Raw genomic sequence first — 16,665 nt, forward strand, 5'->3', positions numbered from 1 at the left:
TCTGCACCGCTCTTATTTGAGATAATACTTCCAAGATAAACAACGGACTCTACACTTTCGATTTCATTTTCGTCAACCGTAAGCATCAGTGGCCTTGATGAAATACTATAGCCGCATCTTATGACTTTCGTTTTCGCTGTATTGATGCTTAGTCCGGCCTCCTTTGAATGTGTGTTGACAGCTTCTAAATTGTGTTGAAAGTCAGTACTTCTGTGACTTAGCAGACAGACATCGTCTGCATATTCTAAATCCCTAGCTGAGTGAAAGGCGTCCACTGTACACCGTGTCCACCATTTTCTGCATTCCTCATAATCTCGTCTAATACCAAGATAAACAAAAGCGGCGAGAGTATGCATCCCTGTCGCACCCCCCTTTTAATTTCGAAGGGTTCTGAGAGGCACCCATCGTGACTGACCCGGCACTTAAATTCGGCATACATTGCCTTTATAATGTTAATTATTTTATTGGGCAACCCACGTTTTCGTAGTATTTCCCAAATATATTTCGTGTCGAGACTATCAAAAGCTTTTTTAAAGTCGATAAAAAGTAAATAAGCTGATGTTCTGCATTCACAGCATTGTTCAACAATGATTCGGGCGGTATTTATAGAGTTCCGTGCACCGCCTCTTGAATTCGAGACAGTAAGATCATGGAGAGCACTTTGCTAGGGATCGAGAGTAAGTTGATATCTCTGTAGCTGTTACAATCTCAGGTACCTCCCTTTTTTGCGACTTTTACAAGTATGCCTTCATTCCACTGACGAGGGTAGGATTCTTCTTCCCATACCTGACGGAAGATTGGAACTAAGGTTTCAGCTGCGGTATCTGGATCTGCTATGAGGTATTCAGCATATATGTCATCAGTTCCTGGGGCCTTGCCCTTTTTTAAGGACTTGATTGCTGAAATTATTTCATTTTTCGTAGGGGGCGCGCTGTTTACTCCATTGAAGTGGGGTTGGTTGTTGTAGTTTGCAGCAATAGTGTTGGAATTTAAGGCCGCTTCACCTACAGGATTGTATAGTACTTTCTCTCTCACTCATTTGTTGTTCGCTTTCAGTAATAAGGTTTTCGTTTAAGTATTTTACTGGTTTTTGGCCACTCCTGTATTTTGCGGTGAGTTCCCTACTAATCTCATAGAGTTCCCTCATATTATTTAATCTGGCTGACCCTTCAGCTCGACTTGCTAATGTGTCAGCCCATTCCCTCTTGTCTTTTCTAGCAGACTTCTTAATTAGCTTGCATTTTTCTTTATACCTTGCGGATAACTGCCTTGCTTCCTCCGTGACATTGTTGTTCGTCCGTCTGAGAAGCGATTCTTTAATTTGCCGGCGCTGTTCAATAAGTGTCCGCATATTATTTGTTAGCCATACTTTCTTTGCTTTGTTTTTGTGTCCAAGGATACTGCTACCAAGTTCTTGGTAGATATTATTAACGGAGTCTAGCCTGTCACCTGTACTACCACTCGTATTTACCTGTGTTCGACACGTTCGCGTACTGCGGCATTAAATTATTAGTCATTAGTTATTTGGTAACATTTTAATACATTTCTGATAAATTGAATGATGATTATAAATTTAAATTGTTCTATATAGAAAGTTCGGATATCATAGAGTGGCTTTACTTGCTTTTTTCACTGCAAAATTTTTATAATAATATCCAAATTTCACTGTCTTGCCAAACGGATTCAACACAAAGCATGGCAAGTCCTGAAGTTCGCTCCTGAGATGAACACGATCTATGAAAGTTTTTTATTCTTGAAAGGACGCTGAAGAAACGTTCTGCACTAGCTACAGTGACAGGTATAGCGCAAAAGAAACTTAAAGCAACACAAATGTTGGGGACAGATTGTTGTATACAGATTTTGAACATATGTAGATGGCATTTAGCAATTCCAATGGTGACAGACCTTTATCAAAATTTGCTTCGTAAATTTGTTTCAAGTGAATTATTTCGCATTCTAAGCTTTGAGAAATGTCCGACTTGTATTTTTCGACAAATTTTGCTGCGCTCGCCCGAACCGTAGTTTCATCTATGCCTTCAAATTGCCACAAAAAGGAAAACGTCTCGCTCAAATTTCTCATAGCTGCACATCGTTCAGTAATGCTAGTGATTACCGAATCAACGATCACCACGAATGTATTGTTTTTAAAATCAGACTCTGAATCATCCGTAATCATCTCATTTAAATTATTTTCAGAACGTCTTATGGGTTTTCTCTTTCGAATGTCCGGAAACTTTGGCGAGATATTCAATTGAATAGCAACTGTTTTGCATTCTTTAAAATTGTTTCTCATTGGTTCTTGATCAACTTCAAATCAGTTAATAAGGCATCTAGATGTCGGACCTCAACATCTATGTTGGCGTCTCTAACGTGGAGGACCACCGTTGTTTCATTAATGGTAGTCAGCATTTTGAACAAAATTGAGGACACCAAGATACATTCGAACTTGTTGCTGTGCTTCAGAATGCCGATTGTTGTTGTAGCGATAAGGTTACTCCCCGAAGGCTTTGGGGAGTGTTGTCGATGTGATGGATACAGATACGGTACGCGCCGGTAACACAGCACCATTAAGGTAACATTGCTGTATGCTTGCGCAGTCAAATTTGGCTTTTGGCTGAAAGACTATGAAGAGAGCTCGGTACATTTTTTTTAGGATGTCCCATCGTTATGGAGTGCTGATGAAAATAGTAAAACATTTTTGTACAAATCCGAAGAAAGTACTTGCAGCCGTACAACATTCTGCAACATTAACACCACATAAATTGAGACTATGGGCTACACAAGGCGAGAAATCGGCATTCGAGTTTTTGTCGAGAATGTGACGTAGTGCTCCGTTGTAAGCTCCGTTCATATTGGCGCCGTTATCGTACCCTTGTGCACGACAATCTTTTAATGGGATTTCATGTTTACCTAGAGTATGGCAAATTAGATCAGCGATATTCTGACCAGTCAAAAACCGTTCTTGAATTGTAAAATTTGTTGCTTTCGAATTGAAATGGAGTTAGCGCAAAATGAACGCAGTGAACGTGACTAGAATCAGGCATAGCATCAACGATAATAGCAAAATACTTGGCTTTCTTGCCTTAATCTAATATAGTTTCCCTCATGTGCTAGGTACAGATTTCTATAAACTCTTTCTGAATGTCTGGGGAAAGATACTGAACTTGTAAACGTTTGTGCTGCTGTTGTGAAATCCTAACTTTCTCCAAATGATCTCTAAGTGTCGGATCATTTTGGCTTATGAGATCTTAGATGCCCAAAAAATATCCATCATTTCGTTCACCAAGATATATACTTTCGCCTTTGAAAGCTAGACCTCCTTCGCCCAAAAATAAAATAGTGTCCAAAATTCTATATAAAATTTCTTTCCACTTTTTAGTTTCAGTGCTTAGCTGGTCATTGATAAGTTTATCAATTGTAGCCTCCTTATGAATTAGATTTTGTAAAGATCGCCATTGAATATAACATTTATTGTAATCTTGAGTATTTTCGTGTGATGGCAGTTAATCGTATAGTTTCTTTCACACTTGCAATTTCGAATATCCCCCAGGAAAACAAATTTGAGGTCGATTTAAAGTATTGGTGCTTAACAGACGACATGGTAGGCAATAAAAAACATTGCTACTGGCACTTCACAGTAACCAGTCACGCTCCACTTTCTCTCTATTTGGCAAGATTCTGCTTAAAAACGAGGTAGGAAATACCTCGCAATGACAATCACGTGGAAAAATAACAGGACGCTTCGTTGGTACTGTTTCGCATAGCTACGTACCCGGGGATCATAACTGACCCCAAGCAGTGTAGACCACTCAGCTAGAAAGATGGTTTTCTTGTATTGTTATTGTGTAGCCGTATTGTCGTCAACAATTGCATATTGAACCCAACTATTTTGACCAAGAGCTTGACGGAAATATTTGATTAGCGCTATTGAGTTCCTTCAATTCGGGTTCATGTTAATTTAATTAATGACTAATGCCAGCGAATTCGGCTAGCTCGATTATTCCTCTACTTCCCTTTCCGGGTTAGACCCATATTGATGGCTAATTCGAAGCTTTATAGTTCGCTGACAATGTATCGAAGAAAGAACATATCCCAGGATAAACCAGCATTGCCTGTAATGTCCTTCCGCTATGGCTTTTATTTCAGTGCAGGGCCCGAAAAATTCGTTACGTATAATCTAGGTAGTACCTTAAATTTTTAGGGTGTTACACCAGACCACTGAGTACCACATACAAAAAGTATAAGTCATATAAAGTGAAAACTTTCAACAACTCTCAATGTCTCCTGGCAGCAGTCAAGGCGATTGGATTAAATATTCAAGACCAGGTAATTTGCCAGCCAGTCAGCAGATTTTGGAACACCCCATCATATAGTATACAGCTGAATCTCACATGGGGATTTTTCAAAGCAAAACTAGATGGTTGCTAGAAAGCCAATGACTCAGACGCTCGACGATGTTTAACAAACAGTTATTGTTCTTCCAATATGATTCTCCTTAAAGCGAGAGCCTCATGGTAAAACAGACATATTCCGCGATTTTTGAAAAGCAAAGTGATTTTTAGTGATCAACCAAAAATGGCAATCACAAACCCAATCTCCCACTGCTTTCCTATCATTTGAATAAAAAGGTGCAATGCAGATGCTATTGCAATTAGCCGTCATAGCATTTTCTTCGAAGCTGTCACTGTGATTTACAATATTATTCAAGTCACCGTGACAAATTCACGTGAATATTTCTCAAATTCAGAGCGACTCACAGGTTTGTTTTCAATGGATGGGGGTAGCTCATAATTGGGCCTTTATTTTGAAAAAATTCTATGTGTCAAAATAGTGGATGTGATGTCACTGGGTGCGAGGTAGAGTGTTGTGCAATACAGCCACAATTCATCACCATATTGCAATGTCTCAATTTATCATCATTTGTTTTTTTAAACTAACTACAAATTCAACTTGTTTTTTTTTTTTTCAGGTGAGTTCAAGAAATTTACGAAAACATCTTCATAATGTGAGATATAAGCACATTATTTAAAAAACGGGAAAATTGAAAGTCCTTGAAATAAACGTAAAGAGATGAGGTGAGTCGGACGATGATAGGGGTCCAGTTAACGTAAGTATAAGGAAAGGCTCCATTACTGATACTTAGCATAGACTTGACTTGACTTGAAAACTGTCACTTACAGTTCTGTTAAATGAACATTGCATGTTACTGATTACTCAAAACTTGGCAACACTTAACTTGACTTAGAAGTCTGTTGAATTTTGATTTTCTATGTAAGTTCTAAGTGACGTTTACATTTTGAGATGCCATTTGTTTGTTTCCATTTCATTTTGACATTTTGTCATACAAATTGACATTTATTTAAAAATAAATTTCAACGCTGATTATGATGCCAGATTGTATGCGCCAAGTGGAGTATAATCGTGGCTAAGTTGCTAAGTTTACGCCAAGTCAAGTCAAGTCTATGCTAAGTATCAGTAATGGGGGCTGAAGACTTGGCGATAAGCCTGTAAATGCAAATCATTCTCTGAGATTTTTGGAAAGTCTAGTTGCAGTGGCAATAGTCTTTGTTCGGGTTTGAAATGGACTTGCTCTTGCACTTGGATCCGACTATGAAGTGAATGACTCTTTTAATCACTAGATGTTTAATCGAGATCGCAGCTCGTACTAAAGCTTCAAATAGTGATTCCATAAAAGTAGCCATAAATAAATATTTTTTATTCAGAGCTGTGACGTTTTTTCGCGTCCCAATAAATGTTCCACTTCTCCTGTAACTTTAATGGCGCTGATGACACAACTGCTATAAGAAGAACTGGAATTGTTAGTTTTCTTCTTATGGCAAGCATACATTACCTAGTACCCCTTAACCGTGTTTGTCTTCGATGAGCCTAATACCCACTGACCTGATTTGACTATAACGCCATTTAGCTATTTCCATCCGGGTTTAGAGGAAGAGGTTTATCTCAGCGGTAATGGATAGTATTTGCTGCGTAGGAGAGAACCCTGCAAAGCTCATATTCACCTTAAAAAATAAAACTTTTTTATAAGGAATATATATGCGGATCTAAGCATGTCGGTAGCAGATCCAGAAAAGCTATTACACCCAATACGCCTGTAAAACAAGCGTGGGTTTCAAAGTCACACATTGTGCATTGGTTATATATCGCTGTCGTAAGATCCATCGTATTGCATGACAACACGATTTGCCGGCCGAAAGAAACAGCATAGTAATCAAAATGACTAGATGCAGTAGTTAGCCCTTATGCTTGTATCAGGGACACTATCCTCCACATCCCCACATAGACCTGCATGGTAAGCTTCAGATGAGTTGTAACGCGGTTAGACTGAAGACAGTGCTGCCCAGGAGCTATATCCGATTTGAAAAGACCACTATTCTCGAAACCATTTTGGCAAACTTTCGTCAACTAGATTATTATACTCGGACTCTTCTTCTGAACAACAATTGCTCTATCTGAATCAAAGAACGACACGAATGGAATATCGGACACCTACATCAATAGTGAGCTATTTTAAATATCTCATATTTCGTAGCAATGAGTATCTTCAGATTTCCCAGTTCAATAACTACCGAAATGTAGGGAGAGCGAGTCAGTTTTTTGCGGTTTCTTAAAATTACGATTCTTTGAGTTGATCGTTGCTTTGACCTAGGAGTGCGATATCCTCTTCATATCCAGAATCCGCAGCAGTCATCAAGGATGGATCGCAACTTAATGGCAATGTGGGCAGTGGTACTGAAAACATTTTTTGCAGCGTCTTTCAGTCAAAAACAACAGCCATAAAGGAAGCTGACAGTAGCCATCGCGCAGAAATCACGTTCATTAAAATCTACGCCGACAGTCAAGCAGGGATCAAAGCTCTCCAAGGTAGGAGCACTTCCTCAAAAGTTGGCAAAAATTGCAGACAGTATCTCAACAAACAAACCTTTCACAGTGGTGTACCTGGGACCTGCGGTGCTGATGAGATAGCGAGGAAAGCAAGTGGTCAGATACAGAGGAAATTCAGTTAAGGCTCATCGCTCTTTCTCGTCCCACGTGTAAACACTTTCTCATGTCTGTAGTTACCGATAAAGCCGATGTCAGATTAGCACTGGAATTCATCTCTGACGAATCTCGACAAACCTAGCCCGCATAAAGGAGAACCGAGCTAGGTTCCTTATCAACCTCAATAATCTCTACTTAGGGCCATTGAACGGGATACGAATGGGACATAATCTGGTGGGAGCACAGGGCGAACGCATGGGAACCCCAACGAATGACTTCTTTTGAGTCTGCAGGGGATGAGAAAAAGATAGAAGTGATATGCACGGAATGTCCTTAGCGAGGCTTCGGTTAGCTGAAATTGAAGGCACTTGTACTAGGTTAGACGTACGCATTGGTTCCACGTTTTCAAATGAAGAGAAAAAGCAGGAAGGGCATTCGCTCGATCAGTGTTCAGTGGTGTGCTCAACAGCTTTGCTGGGGGCAGCCATTATAACCTTACCCATCCTAATGTGAATCTGTTCGACTGCGGTCTGTTGAATGGAAGCACTCTTATATGCAAGGCATGCGGTTCACCGAAGTAAGCCAAGTCTATCTCCTTAATCGATTCATTAACAGGGAAAAGTAAGTAAAAAACATTTCCTTAATCGTTATTTAGCAAACTTTTATTGATTTTTCATTAATAACTAATACATATACAATTTCAATGGGTTGGATTGTCTTAAATCTATGTGCATACTCATACATTCACACCTCACACATATTTATAATTAACTGAAAATTTCGCAATAAAATTTCTTAAATTATTTTTTTGAGTGTTGAGATTTGTGGTCATTATACTGTATGAGCGTAATACTGGGTTGATAGTAGAAAGGCACGCCCAAACTATTATCATCGTTTAATAAAAGATGTTGGATGTCGTCTTTACTGTCAATCCACTTCCCAACTATTTCGGCAAGTTTTGGGTCATAAGCTTCAGATATTTCCTGAATTGGAATTTGTAATTCGGCTTTGATTGAATTTGAAGGCGCTTGAGGGTATGGGATTTCCTCTGAAATTTGTGAAGGCCCCGAAGCCGATAACGGATACCGATATGGTATAGTATAGACGTTTAGGGTTGGTGATTTTGCGTGAGCTGGAGCAGGAGCCAAGTAAATGTTGAGGCTCGAAATTGACGTTTTCTGATGCGCTGACTGTTTTGGCTGGTGAGGATATAAAGCTGGAGATGTGTCTGAACTTTGTTGACTTTGAGCGCTTTTAGCATAAGAAATGGAATCTTTAACCAGTGTTGGGTAAGAATTACCTTTAGAATATATTTCCTCACTGGGTGAAGAAATTCTCGCTTGAGTAGAATTAGGCGCTATGTATTGATTCGTTGATGGATAAGCATCTGTTGGCTGAATAATTTCTTGACTTGGGCTTACGTAATCCGAAGCCACCTCTGGTGCTGTGTACGTTTCTTGACGGGATGTATCTTTTGATTTAGATGCGGTTTCCTTTGGTGTGTAGCTCACAGGATCAGATGCAACTGGCGCTGCGTTCAAGTAGGAATCCTCAGAAATTGGATTCGCGTAGACAGTTGCATTTGTGTCGACGCGTGAATAGTTGACAGGAGATATGTTATGACCTTCGGTATTCGATTGTGTGGCAACAGAAATGGTTGGTAAATGCTCTGGGGCCTTGTGAGGAACATGATACGATTGTACGGATCCTTCTTCCAGACAAGCAGACGGTGCACTGACCTCTTCCGCGGTTGGATAAGCATTAACGACTGGATCTGGAACAGAATTGCCATAGTGGGCTTGCGTGATTTCTGCAGCCTTCTCTTGATAATCGTTAGAATTCGGATTTTGAAGATTGTAATTACCTTCATTTGGCTGGCTCAAATTTTCGTATTTAGCAGGTGCGGGGTGAACAGTTTCTTGATATTCTTTTTCCACTGGCTTTGAATATGGAGTTTCTACCACTTGATAAGAGCTTGCAGTTGATTGCAAAGGTTGCCTTGAAGTTTGCAAGTTTCCGTAATGACCTGGTTCGGATGGGACGACGCCTTGATAATTATTGGGATTCTGTAATGGATGCGATGAATTTGTTTGATAGAACTCCGAAGGTGTGCTAGAAGCATAATGTGAAGGCTTCGAAATTGCATAATGGGTCTCATTAGGTAAGAAAGCGCCCCTTAAATCGTCCGAACTTAATGTTGGATACACAGTCTCGGGCAGTTCATATGATAGACTTACATTCGATGGATATGATTTTTCTTGATTTGTAGGCTGCGAGTTTTCATTGTGAGCTGGCTCGGGTTGAACTGGTGTTTGATATTTCGTTTCGTACGAACTTTGTCCTGAATGAGTATTCTTCTCCGTATAAGATTCAATACCAGCTGCCGAATATTGGTTTGAGATTTGAGAATTTTGGTAATCGAATGGCTCGGCTATTTCTGCTTCTTGGTAATCGCTTGAATGTGGAATACCAGCTTGATAGGAATTAGTAGAAGGAGACGAAACGTTTGGCAAAGGCAGTGAATTTTCGTAATGAGTTGGTGTGGGTTGGACTGCACCTTCGTTGGAATATGGCGCTGGTTCTGGAGTATCTATTTGATAAAAACTGGAAGGAGTAGGGGAAACTTGGGTTGAAATGTGCGAGTTTCCATAATGAGAATTTTCTTCACTCAAATGCCGGGAACTGTCGTAATGGGTTGACTCGGAAGGGGCTGCTGTTTTATAATCGTTTGAGTAAGGCCCGGATTGTGAATTCGCAGCATGGTAAGAAGCTGCTTTGTCTTGATTGGTAGTTTGTGAATTTTCATTATACCCTGACGCGGAATCAGCTCTTCCTTGATAAGTATTGGAATACGATCCAGTTTGAGGATTATTAGCATGATGGACACCATTAGATGACGGAACGTAATTCGAAGTCTGCGCATTTTCATAGTGTGAAGGAGTTGTCTGCTGTTGTCCGTGATAGTGCAGAGATGATAGTGCTGGATGTATATTCTCTGCGTTATACGAATTTCCAGCTGATGATGAAATCTGACTTGAAGGATGCGGATATGAAGTTGGAGCTGTTTCGGAGATTTCAGGAGCTACATATACCGGAAGTGTATCGGGAGAAGGAGATGCAGTGGTAGCATAAGAAACAGAAGCTTGGTCTGATGATGGATAACTGGATGCCGGAGGCACTACTGCTGGTGTAATATGAGCTGAGGCAACGTAAGTGCTTTGTTGAGATTGTGAGCTAGGAGCATGATATACGTTGGGGCTTTGTTGAGGATTGTCATTCGATGGTGCATAAGTGCTGGACTGGCTTACAGGAACCTTGTAGAGATGCGTTGGTACATATGGCAATGGACTCTCAGTAGGAGTTGCATAAATCGGATGTGTAGGAGCTGCATCTGCTGAACCGTGCTGTGTAGGATCAAATGCGTATGACACATGTGACGAATCAGTTAATGATATTGGCAAAGAGGTGTGATATGACAATTTCTCCACCGGTGGCAAACCTTGGCTTGAGCTTGCATAAGTTAGGTGATGCGTTTTTGAGCTAGATAATTGGTATGATGTTGCCGGTGCTGATTTAGGTTCACTTTCTTTCTTTTCCGGCAACAAGGAGGAATATGCTGCTAATGTATATTTATCTGATGATGTAGCGGATGCCAGTAATGTTTGGGTATATCTGGCTGTGTTTGGAGCATGTCCATTAGTTGAGGGGACCTGTTTGCTGTGTACTGAATGCGCAGATTCCGATTTAGATCCATTATATGAGGTGGGCTCGGAACTAGGTGGTGGTACTGCGTAAGCTCCATGGTAGCTTTCACTTGACTCCGATGTTGAAACGCATGGAGCATTACTGGTAATTATCCATTCTGTAAGACGAGACACAATTTTAAGGTATAAGAGAAGTCGCGTGATACAAACTATTTGAAGTGACTTACGTTTTTTCGTTACACAAATCAGCTGATTCACTAAGCAGGCATTAGGTAGCGTACTCGCAGGTCCTTCCGGTATTTGTTGCGCACACACAGGCTTATAAATAGCTGGACATATAATTCCGGCACAGTTGGAGAAACACTCCTCGAGTGCTATCCTAGTGGGCCCTGTAGTATTAATGGATTGTTAAAAGTTTCCCATGCACACAATATTTATACTCACTTGATTGTCCAGCAAAGAGCCTTTGGTAACTGTAAACATTAAGCTTACATTCATTCTCGAAGTAAATAAGTTCATAATCGGATTTCGCACAAACTGGCTGACCACCACTAGGGCACAGTGGTATGCTAAGATCACAATTAGTGGTGGAAATAAATAAACCAAATAAAAGTATTAGCCACATTTTTTCAACAACTTGGTTACAGTTATAAGAATCGAAGTGTTATAATGTCAATTTGAAGGCCGAATGCCTTATATACTCTAAAACCTTTAACGCAATGATCACTGCGGATGACGTACCAATTAAACTTTTTCATGTCACAACATTTTTATCTTCCTATGTGCTTTTGGTGCAATGAAGGAATTGGTTTAACTAATGACCATTACAACAAAGTTTGGTCCCAACTAGCTATGTATGTCGCTCAAGAACAAAAGTTTAGACGCTTATCAGTGCAGCTCATATTTTGACGGTCTTTAGCTTTAGCGGTACGTGCTTCTTTGACACTCGATAATTGCTTACTTGCTTTTAAGCTTCATTTGCAGAAGTTATGGTTCACTAAAAGAGTGTCTCGCTTCGCTGCCAATTGCGAAAGACGGTGTCAAATTAAAACACCAACAACAATGTCTTTGACATTGCAAATTTCATAATAAGTTTCATTAATTTAAATTGCTATTAAGCGGTTTAAGATTACACGCTGGCTTGTGACTCGGGTTGCATTGCCAAGATTTGTGCTAAATTGTTTATTAATTGTTTAATCATTAAGAATTATGTGTACAATTTCTCATTGGATAATGAACTTGGCTGTACAGATCTTCCAAAGGCAGTTGTGGTCATACTAGTGGAACGCGTTCAAGAAGCGCACCCGGTCTCATCTTGATGCGTTTTCTCCTAGAACCAAATTTTTTTTGATTGTACCACTTAATGTGCTACTACTAAAAGACACTAGAAGCCATTCTGCTTCCCTACTTTAATGCAAATTTGCAATTAGCCAATCATCAGCATGGCTTCCGAGAATTAAATAGCACTACCACCGTGCTAAATGCCATTAGCATTCAGATAAATTACGGACTAAATCAAAACCCCCACAATAGGACAGTACTCGTTGCGTTAGACCTATCCAAAGCTTTTGATACGGTTAACCATGGCACGTTACTGCAAGACCTGGAAGGTTCTTCCCTTCCTCCAATTCTCAATAGGTTGGCCGCAAACTATCTGTCTGGTCATCCAAACCAAGATGAATTAAACAAAGGGTGCCACAGGGCGGTGTCCTATCCCCACGATTGTTTAGTTTCTACATATCAAAGCTACCTTCACCACCAGAAGGAGTCGCTATCGTTTCCTACGCCGATGACTGCACATTAATGGCCACAGGTGCAGGCCCACATATAGATGAGCTTTGTAACAAAATAAACATCTCCCTGACTTCTCCAGATTCTTCGCCTCACGAAACCTGACATTGTCACCGACCAAATCATCGGCGACCTTATTTACAAAATGGACGCACCAAGGGTCGACCATTTTGAACATCCACGTCAATGGCACAGCGCTACCGACTGTCTTACAATCTAAAATAATGGGTGTGACGTTCGATCAGGATATACATTTTGGAGAGCATGCAGCCGCAATTGTATAAATTGATAAAGAAACGCTCATTACTACTTACAAAGCAATTGACCGGCCGATTGCATGCTACGCAGCACCGATATGGTCGCCAAGCCTAAAGGTTACTCACTGGAAGAAAATACAGGCCTTCCAAAATACTGCCATCAGAACCGCTACGGGCTGTCTTCTTATGTCCCCAGAACACCATCTACATAATGAGGCGAGAGTACTCTCCATTAGGGAGAGAACTGAAATGCTAACCAAAGAGTTTCTGTTGAATGCCCAGAAACTGGGCATACTAACAGATATCTGATTAATGAGTCTACACCGCCAAGGGGCTTAAGGGGTCATGTCCATAAGCATTATGAGGAAATACCTCCACCTGAGAACACAGCCGTATAAAGCAAAAAAGCACAAGCAGGTCCTCAGAGATATCCACAGGCAGACGTCGGACCTCTATGCCGGGAATTGCCTGGCGAATGTAGTACTTAAAGAAAAATGCCCAGAACTAGCTGAGGAGGAACGCACTCTCCCTAGGGAAACGTGCATCACTCTAGCTCAACTTCGATCTGGGTATTTTAACAGGTTAAACTCTTACCTATACAGAATCAACCCCGCATACAAAATGCCGTTAGCAAAGCAGTAGAAACACTGGAAGAGAATAGCTTAAGCTACAGCCGCGTTAACTTTATATTGACAGTCAAGCAGCAATTAAGGCAATGATCTCGCATAGCCAGCATCTAAATGCGTGTTAGAGTGTAAGCAGTCTCTGGAGAGAATCGGGACAGGGAGAAGCATACATCTATATTGGGCATATGGAAATAGATGGGAATGAAAAAGTAGATGAACTAGCTAAAAAGGGCGCATCCCTGTAAGCTTGCTCCGTAGACATTCCAGTTAGACTGGGCGATATTAAGTGAAGGTGAGAGATGCACATGATCGACCAAGAGCGAAAGACGTGGGTTCAAGGGCGGGCCTGTAAAGTGTCGAAGTTTATGTGTAGGTCTTACAACCTTAGACTAACTAAGTTGCTTCTATCATTAAAAAGAGAGGACTGTATAGTCATAAAAAGTATTCTGACTGGACAGTGCCTTCTGACCTCACATACCTTTAAATTAGGCGAGGTCAGTAATAGCAGATATAAGAAGTGCGGGTTGGAGGAGAAAACGATCGAGCACGTTCTGTGCTCGTACCCTGCTCTTGCCATGGTAAGACTCCAGCTATTAGGGGTCCTATATAGCGGTCAGATCTAGAAGCAGCAAGTGGCTTAAGTCCTAGAAAGCTTCTAGTATTTGCCAAGAGGACGGAGGTTTTTTATAAGATATGTCCTGGTTTTTGATAGGGGTTTTTAATTTTGTCATTAAAGCTAACTTCTGGTAACACTACGGACTCATTCTGTCTATGTGGGATCCTCATGGACAGGCCTGTTCAAACTAACCTACTACTAAGGACATGCCTTAAGGCAAATTGACATAATTGCTTTGTTTGCGTTGCTTCGCTTTGACAATCGTCATATGGTAACAATGTAACGCCTTGCTGCTTCACTGAGAATCTTTTCAAAGCAGAAATACACTCCGAGCGCTTGCCAAAACACTGCTGAGGGGCGACCGCGCTTAGAAAAACTGTCTTCTATTTAAAAAAAAAAAAAAAACATTTTTTAATTTTGATGTTGCATTTCGCGGGGCGTGAACTCAGCAGCTTCGGTATGGTAGGCGGAGTACACTACCACCACACCACGGCGCCCGCCTTTACCACGGGAATATTCTAATAAGAAGGGGCAGTGATCTGAGGGTGCCCGTAAAGTACTATCCTAACAATAACTACATCATCGCCGATAGAACCCTACTATCCTTTCTGCATGTCTTCCTCCAATAAGGCAGTGCGTAGTTCTAATTCCAATATGATAGAAATTTAAATCCCCACTTATTGTGTAGGCATGACAAGATTCCTTTAGGTTCCAATTTGGCCAGGTTTGCTTAGATATCAAAACCCTTAACGTTTTCAGCCATCCTTCGCTCACTTCACGGTAGATATACTATTTCAGCCTTAGCTTGCTTGCATAAATCTAAAGCGTTTTTGTCAGGAAAAATCTCTTTGGTAGCGCTCTGCCAAGAAAGTTTCTTTGCAATATAATTACGTTACATTTTCCTGTGTCTTGAGTCCACAAGTTTTTTTCGAGCCATCTCTTGAATAAATCGGTAAGAGTTTAGTGTAAGTTCAGAATTTGAGGTAGTACCGCTCCCTCACCCTCTCCTCACATGACAATCTTGAGGTCACAAGAGTCTCGCCTGCTAAATATTTATATGATAAATTCATGTGTGGAGCATGATTTCCGAGTAGGTGGGGTTAAAATTGGGTTGTGCAAGCTCTGAAGCTATAAAAATTTCTATTGCGTCTATCAACAGCAAAGCACCGATGTGATTCCACCCCCTAATGCTGGGTATGTGCACCATAAAGTTGCTGTTCGCAACTGTTGTGGCCACACAACGGTCTGTGCTACGATGAAGACAGCTACAGCTACAATTGTTTAGTATGATGAACGATTCCCATAAATGTAAGGCCGACGATGTCTCTGCTCTATACCAAACTAGATATAAGGGCAGAATGTCAATCATGATCTTATGAGCTTCGCATAGTGTTGTTCTTAGAGCACCGTCTATGCTGATCATGCTAGATCTGTGAACTTTTCTAAACAAAATTAGGCGTAACGCAATGCCTAAAGCAGTAAACATGGGTAGATAAGCAATATGGCTTGAAAAAACCAGAGACACGTAATTTTTAGACGAATAACTTTATAATCAGGTTTACGTAAATAATCTAATAGCAGAACTTAAATTTGGTTTATTGATGTATTTTGAAACGATGTTCCGTAATACCTTGCCAAATTTGGTTTGATTATGCATGAAGCCGTATCGAAATTCCATTTAATTACTCCTTTTTTCATTTCCATGCGAAGTAGGTTCATATTTTTTTTTGAAGTCAAGATAAATCAACTTCTTTCATGGTAGAAGTAGATCAAGCTCTGCAAGCTGTAATGACTTGTACTTCCACTCGAAATCGAAGAACAAAAACGTGCCTACAATTAGCTGAATACTCTTTTATAAATTCGTGATATGATTTGATCTTATGGTGATTCAGAATGTTGCTTATAACGAGCCAACCCAATTGGGCTATCCTGACTTAAATATATCTATCATGGACATTTTAACTTAAAGAGGAATGAAACTTGTCACTAAAGCATAATACTTATTGTTTAACAAAAAATATATATCCGTTCATACATGCATTCAAATATGTCACGCATTATTTACTAAATCACGTGAAACTCTCAAAAAGCCAACTTTAAGCAATGATAAAAATAGTCTTTGTTATTTTTAGTTCTAGTAAAATATTTAATTAAAATTTTCACCTTCACTTAAACCCTGATCAAAATCAATCAGCAGCAATTTACTCTTCCTCATGTCTGTCTGTCACTCAGCATTTAAAAACATCACGCATCACATCAGATGCACATCACATGACATTCTCATTGTCAACAGTCACCTTTACTTAATAATACGAATCAACATTTGCTGCGCTCTCACTACAAAAAAAAACTAAGTGTATTATACTATTGCTCAGCAAATATTTCAAATAATTTTAAATAATCTCTATCGGTGTTACCTTAATCCGAGCTTGTGCTCAATTTCTATAAAAAAAACAATAATTACTAGTAAGTAAATGACAGAGTGCTTGAGTGCTTAAGAGTGTATTTGAGCGCAGGTGAGTTTCGAAAGCCGGCAATAGCAAATAGCTGAAACATTGTTTATGTCACAGAGCTCTCAGATAATGGATTTGTTATTTCTTTAAGCCATGTGTTTACCAACGGTTTGCATGATCAAGCCAAACTCAGGTGCGTTTGTAGCATAGAAATGCGTA

General features: G+C 40.1%; 2 protein-coding genes across 2 annotated transcripts in view; one reads left to right on the top strand and one right to left on the bottom strand.

The window, feature by feature from the left end:
* mwh (multiple wing hairs) overlaps positions 1 to 16,665 on the top strand; it is a 466,270-nt gene that overhangs the window by 159,297 nt on the left and 290,308 nt on the right. The gene's annotated exons all lie outside the window — the stretch shown is intronic.
* Positions 7,646 to 11,354, bottom strand: LOC137243498 (uncharacterized). Its single transcript, XM_067771288.1, has 2 exons — positions 11,148 to 11,354; positions 7,646 to 11,092 (listed from the first exon to the last, which is right to left on the bottom strand). Exons 1-2 carry the CDS (start codon positions 11,326 to 11,328, stop codon positions 7,800 to 7,802), a joined length of 3,474 nt encoding a protein of 1,157 aa, XP_067627389.1. The 5' UTR covers positions 11,329 to 11,354; the 3' UTR covers positions 7,646 to 7,799.

The sequence above is a fragment of the Eurosta solidaginis genome, chromosome 3, assembly GCF_040869045.1.
Source record: "Eurosta solidaginis isolate ZX-2024a chromosome 3, ASM4086904v1, whole genome shotgun sequence".
Classification (NCBI taxonomy): Eukaryota; Metazoa; Arthropoda; class Insecta; order Diptera; family Tephritidae; genus Eurosta; species Eurosta solidaginis.

Excerpts from the sequence above, each read along its gene's own strand:
- LOC137243498 (XM_067771288.1), bottom strand. The coding sequence starts at position 11,328 with ATGTGGCTAATACTTTTATTTGGTTTATTTATTTCCACCACTAATTGT. Across the intron at positions 11,093-11,147 it reads GCTCTTTGCTGGACAATCAA|GGCCCACTAGGATAGCACTC; the intron begins GTGAGTATAAAT and ends TTAATACTACAG.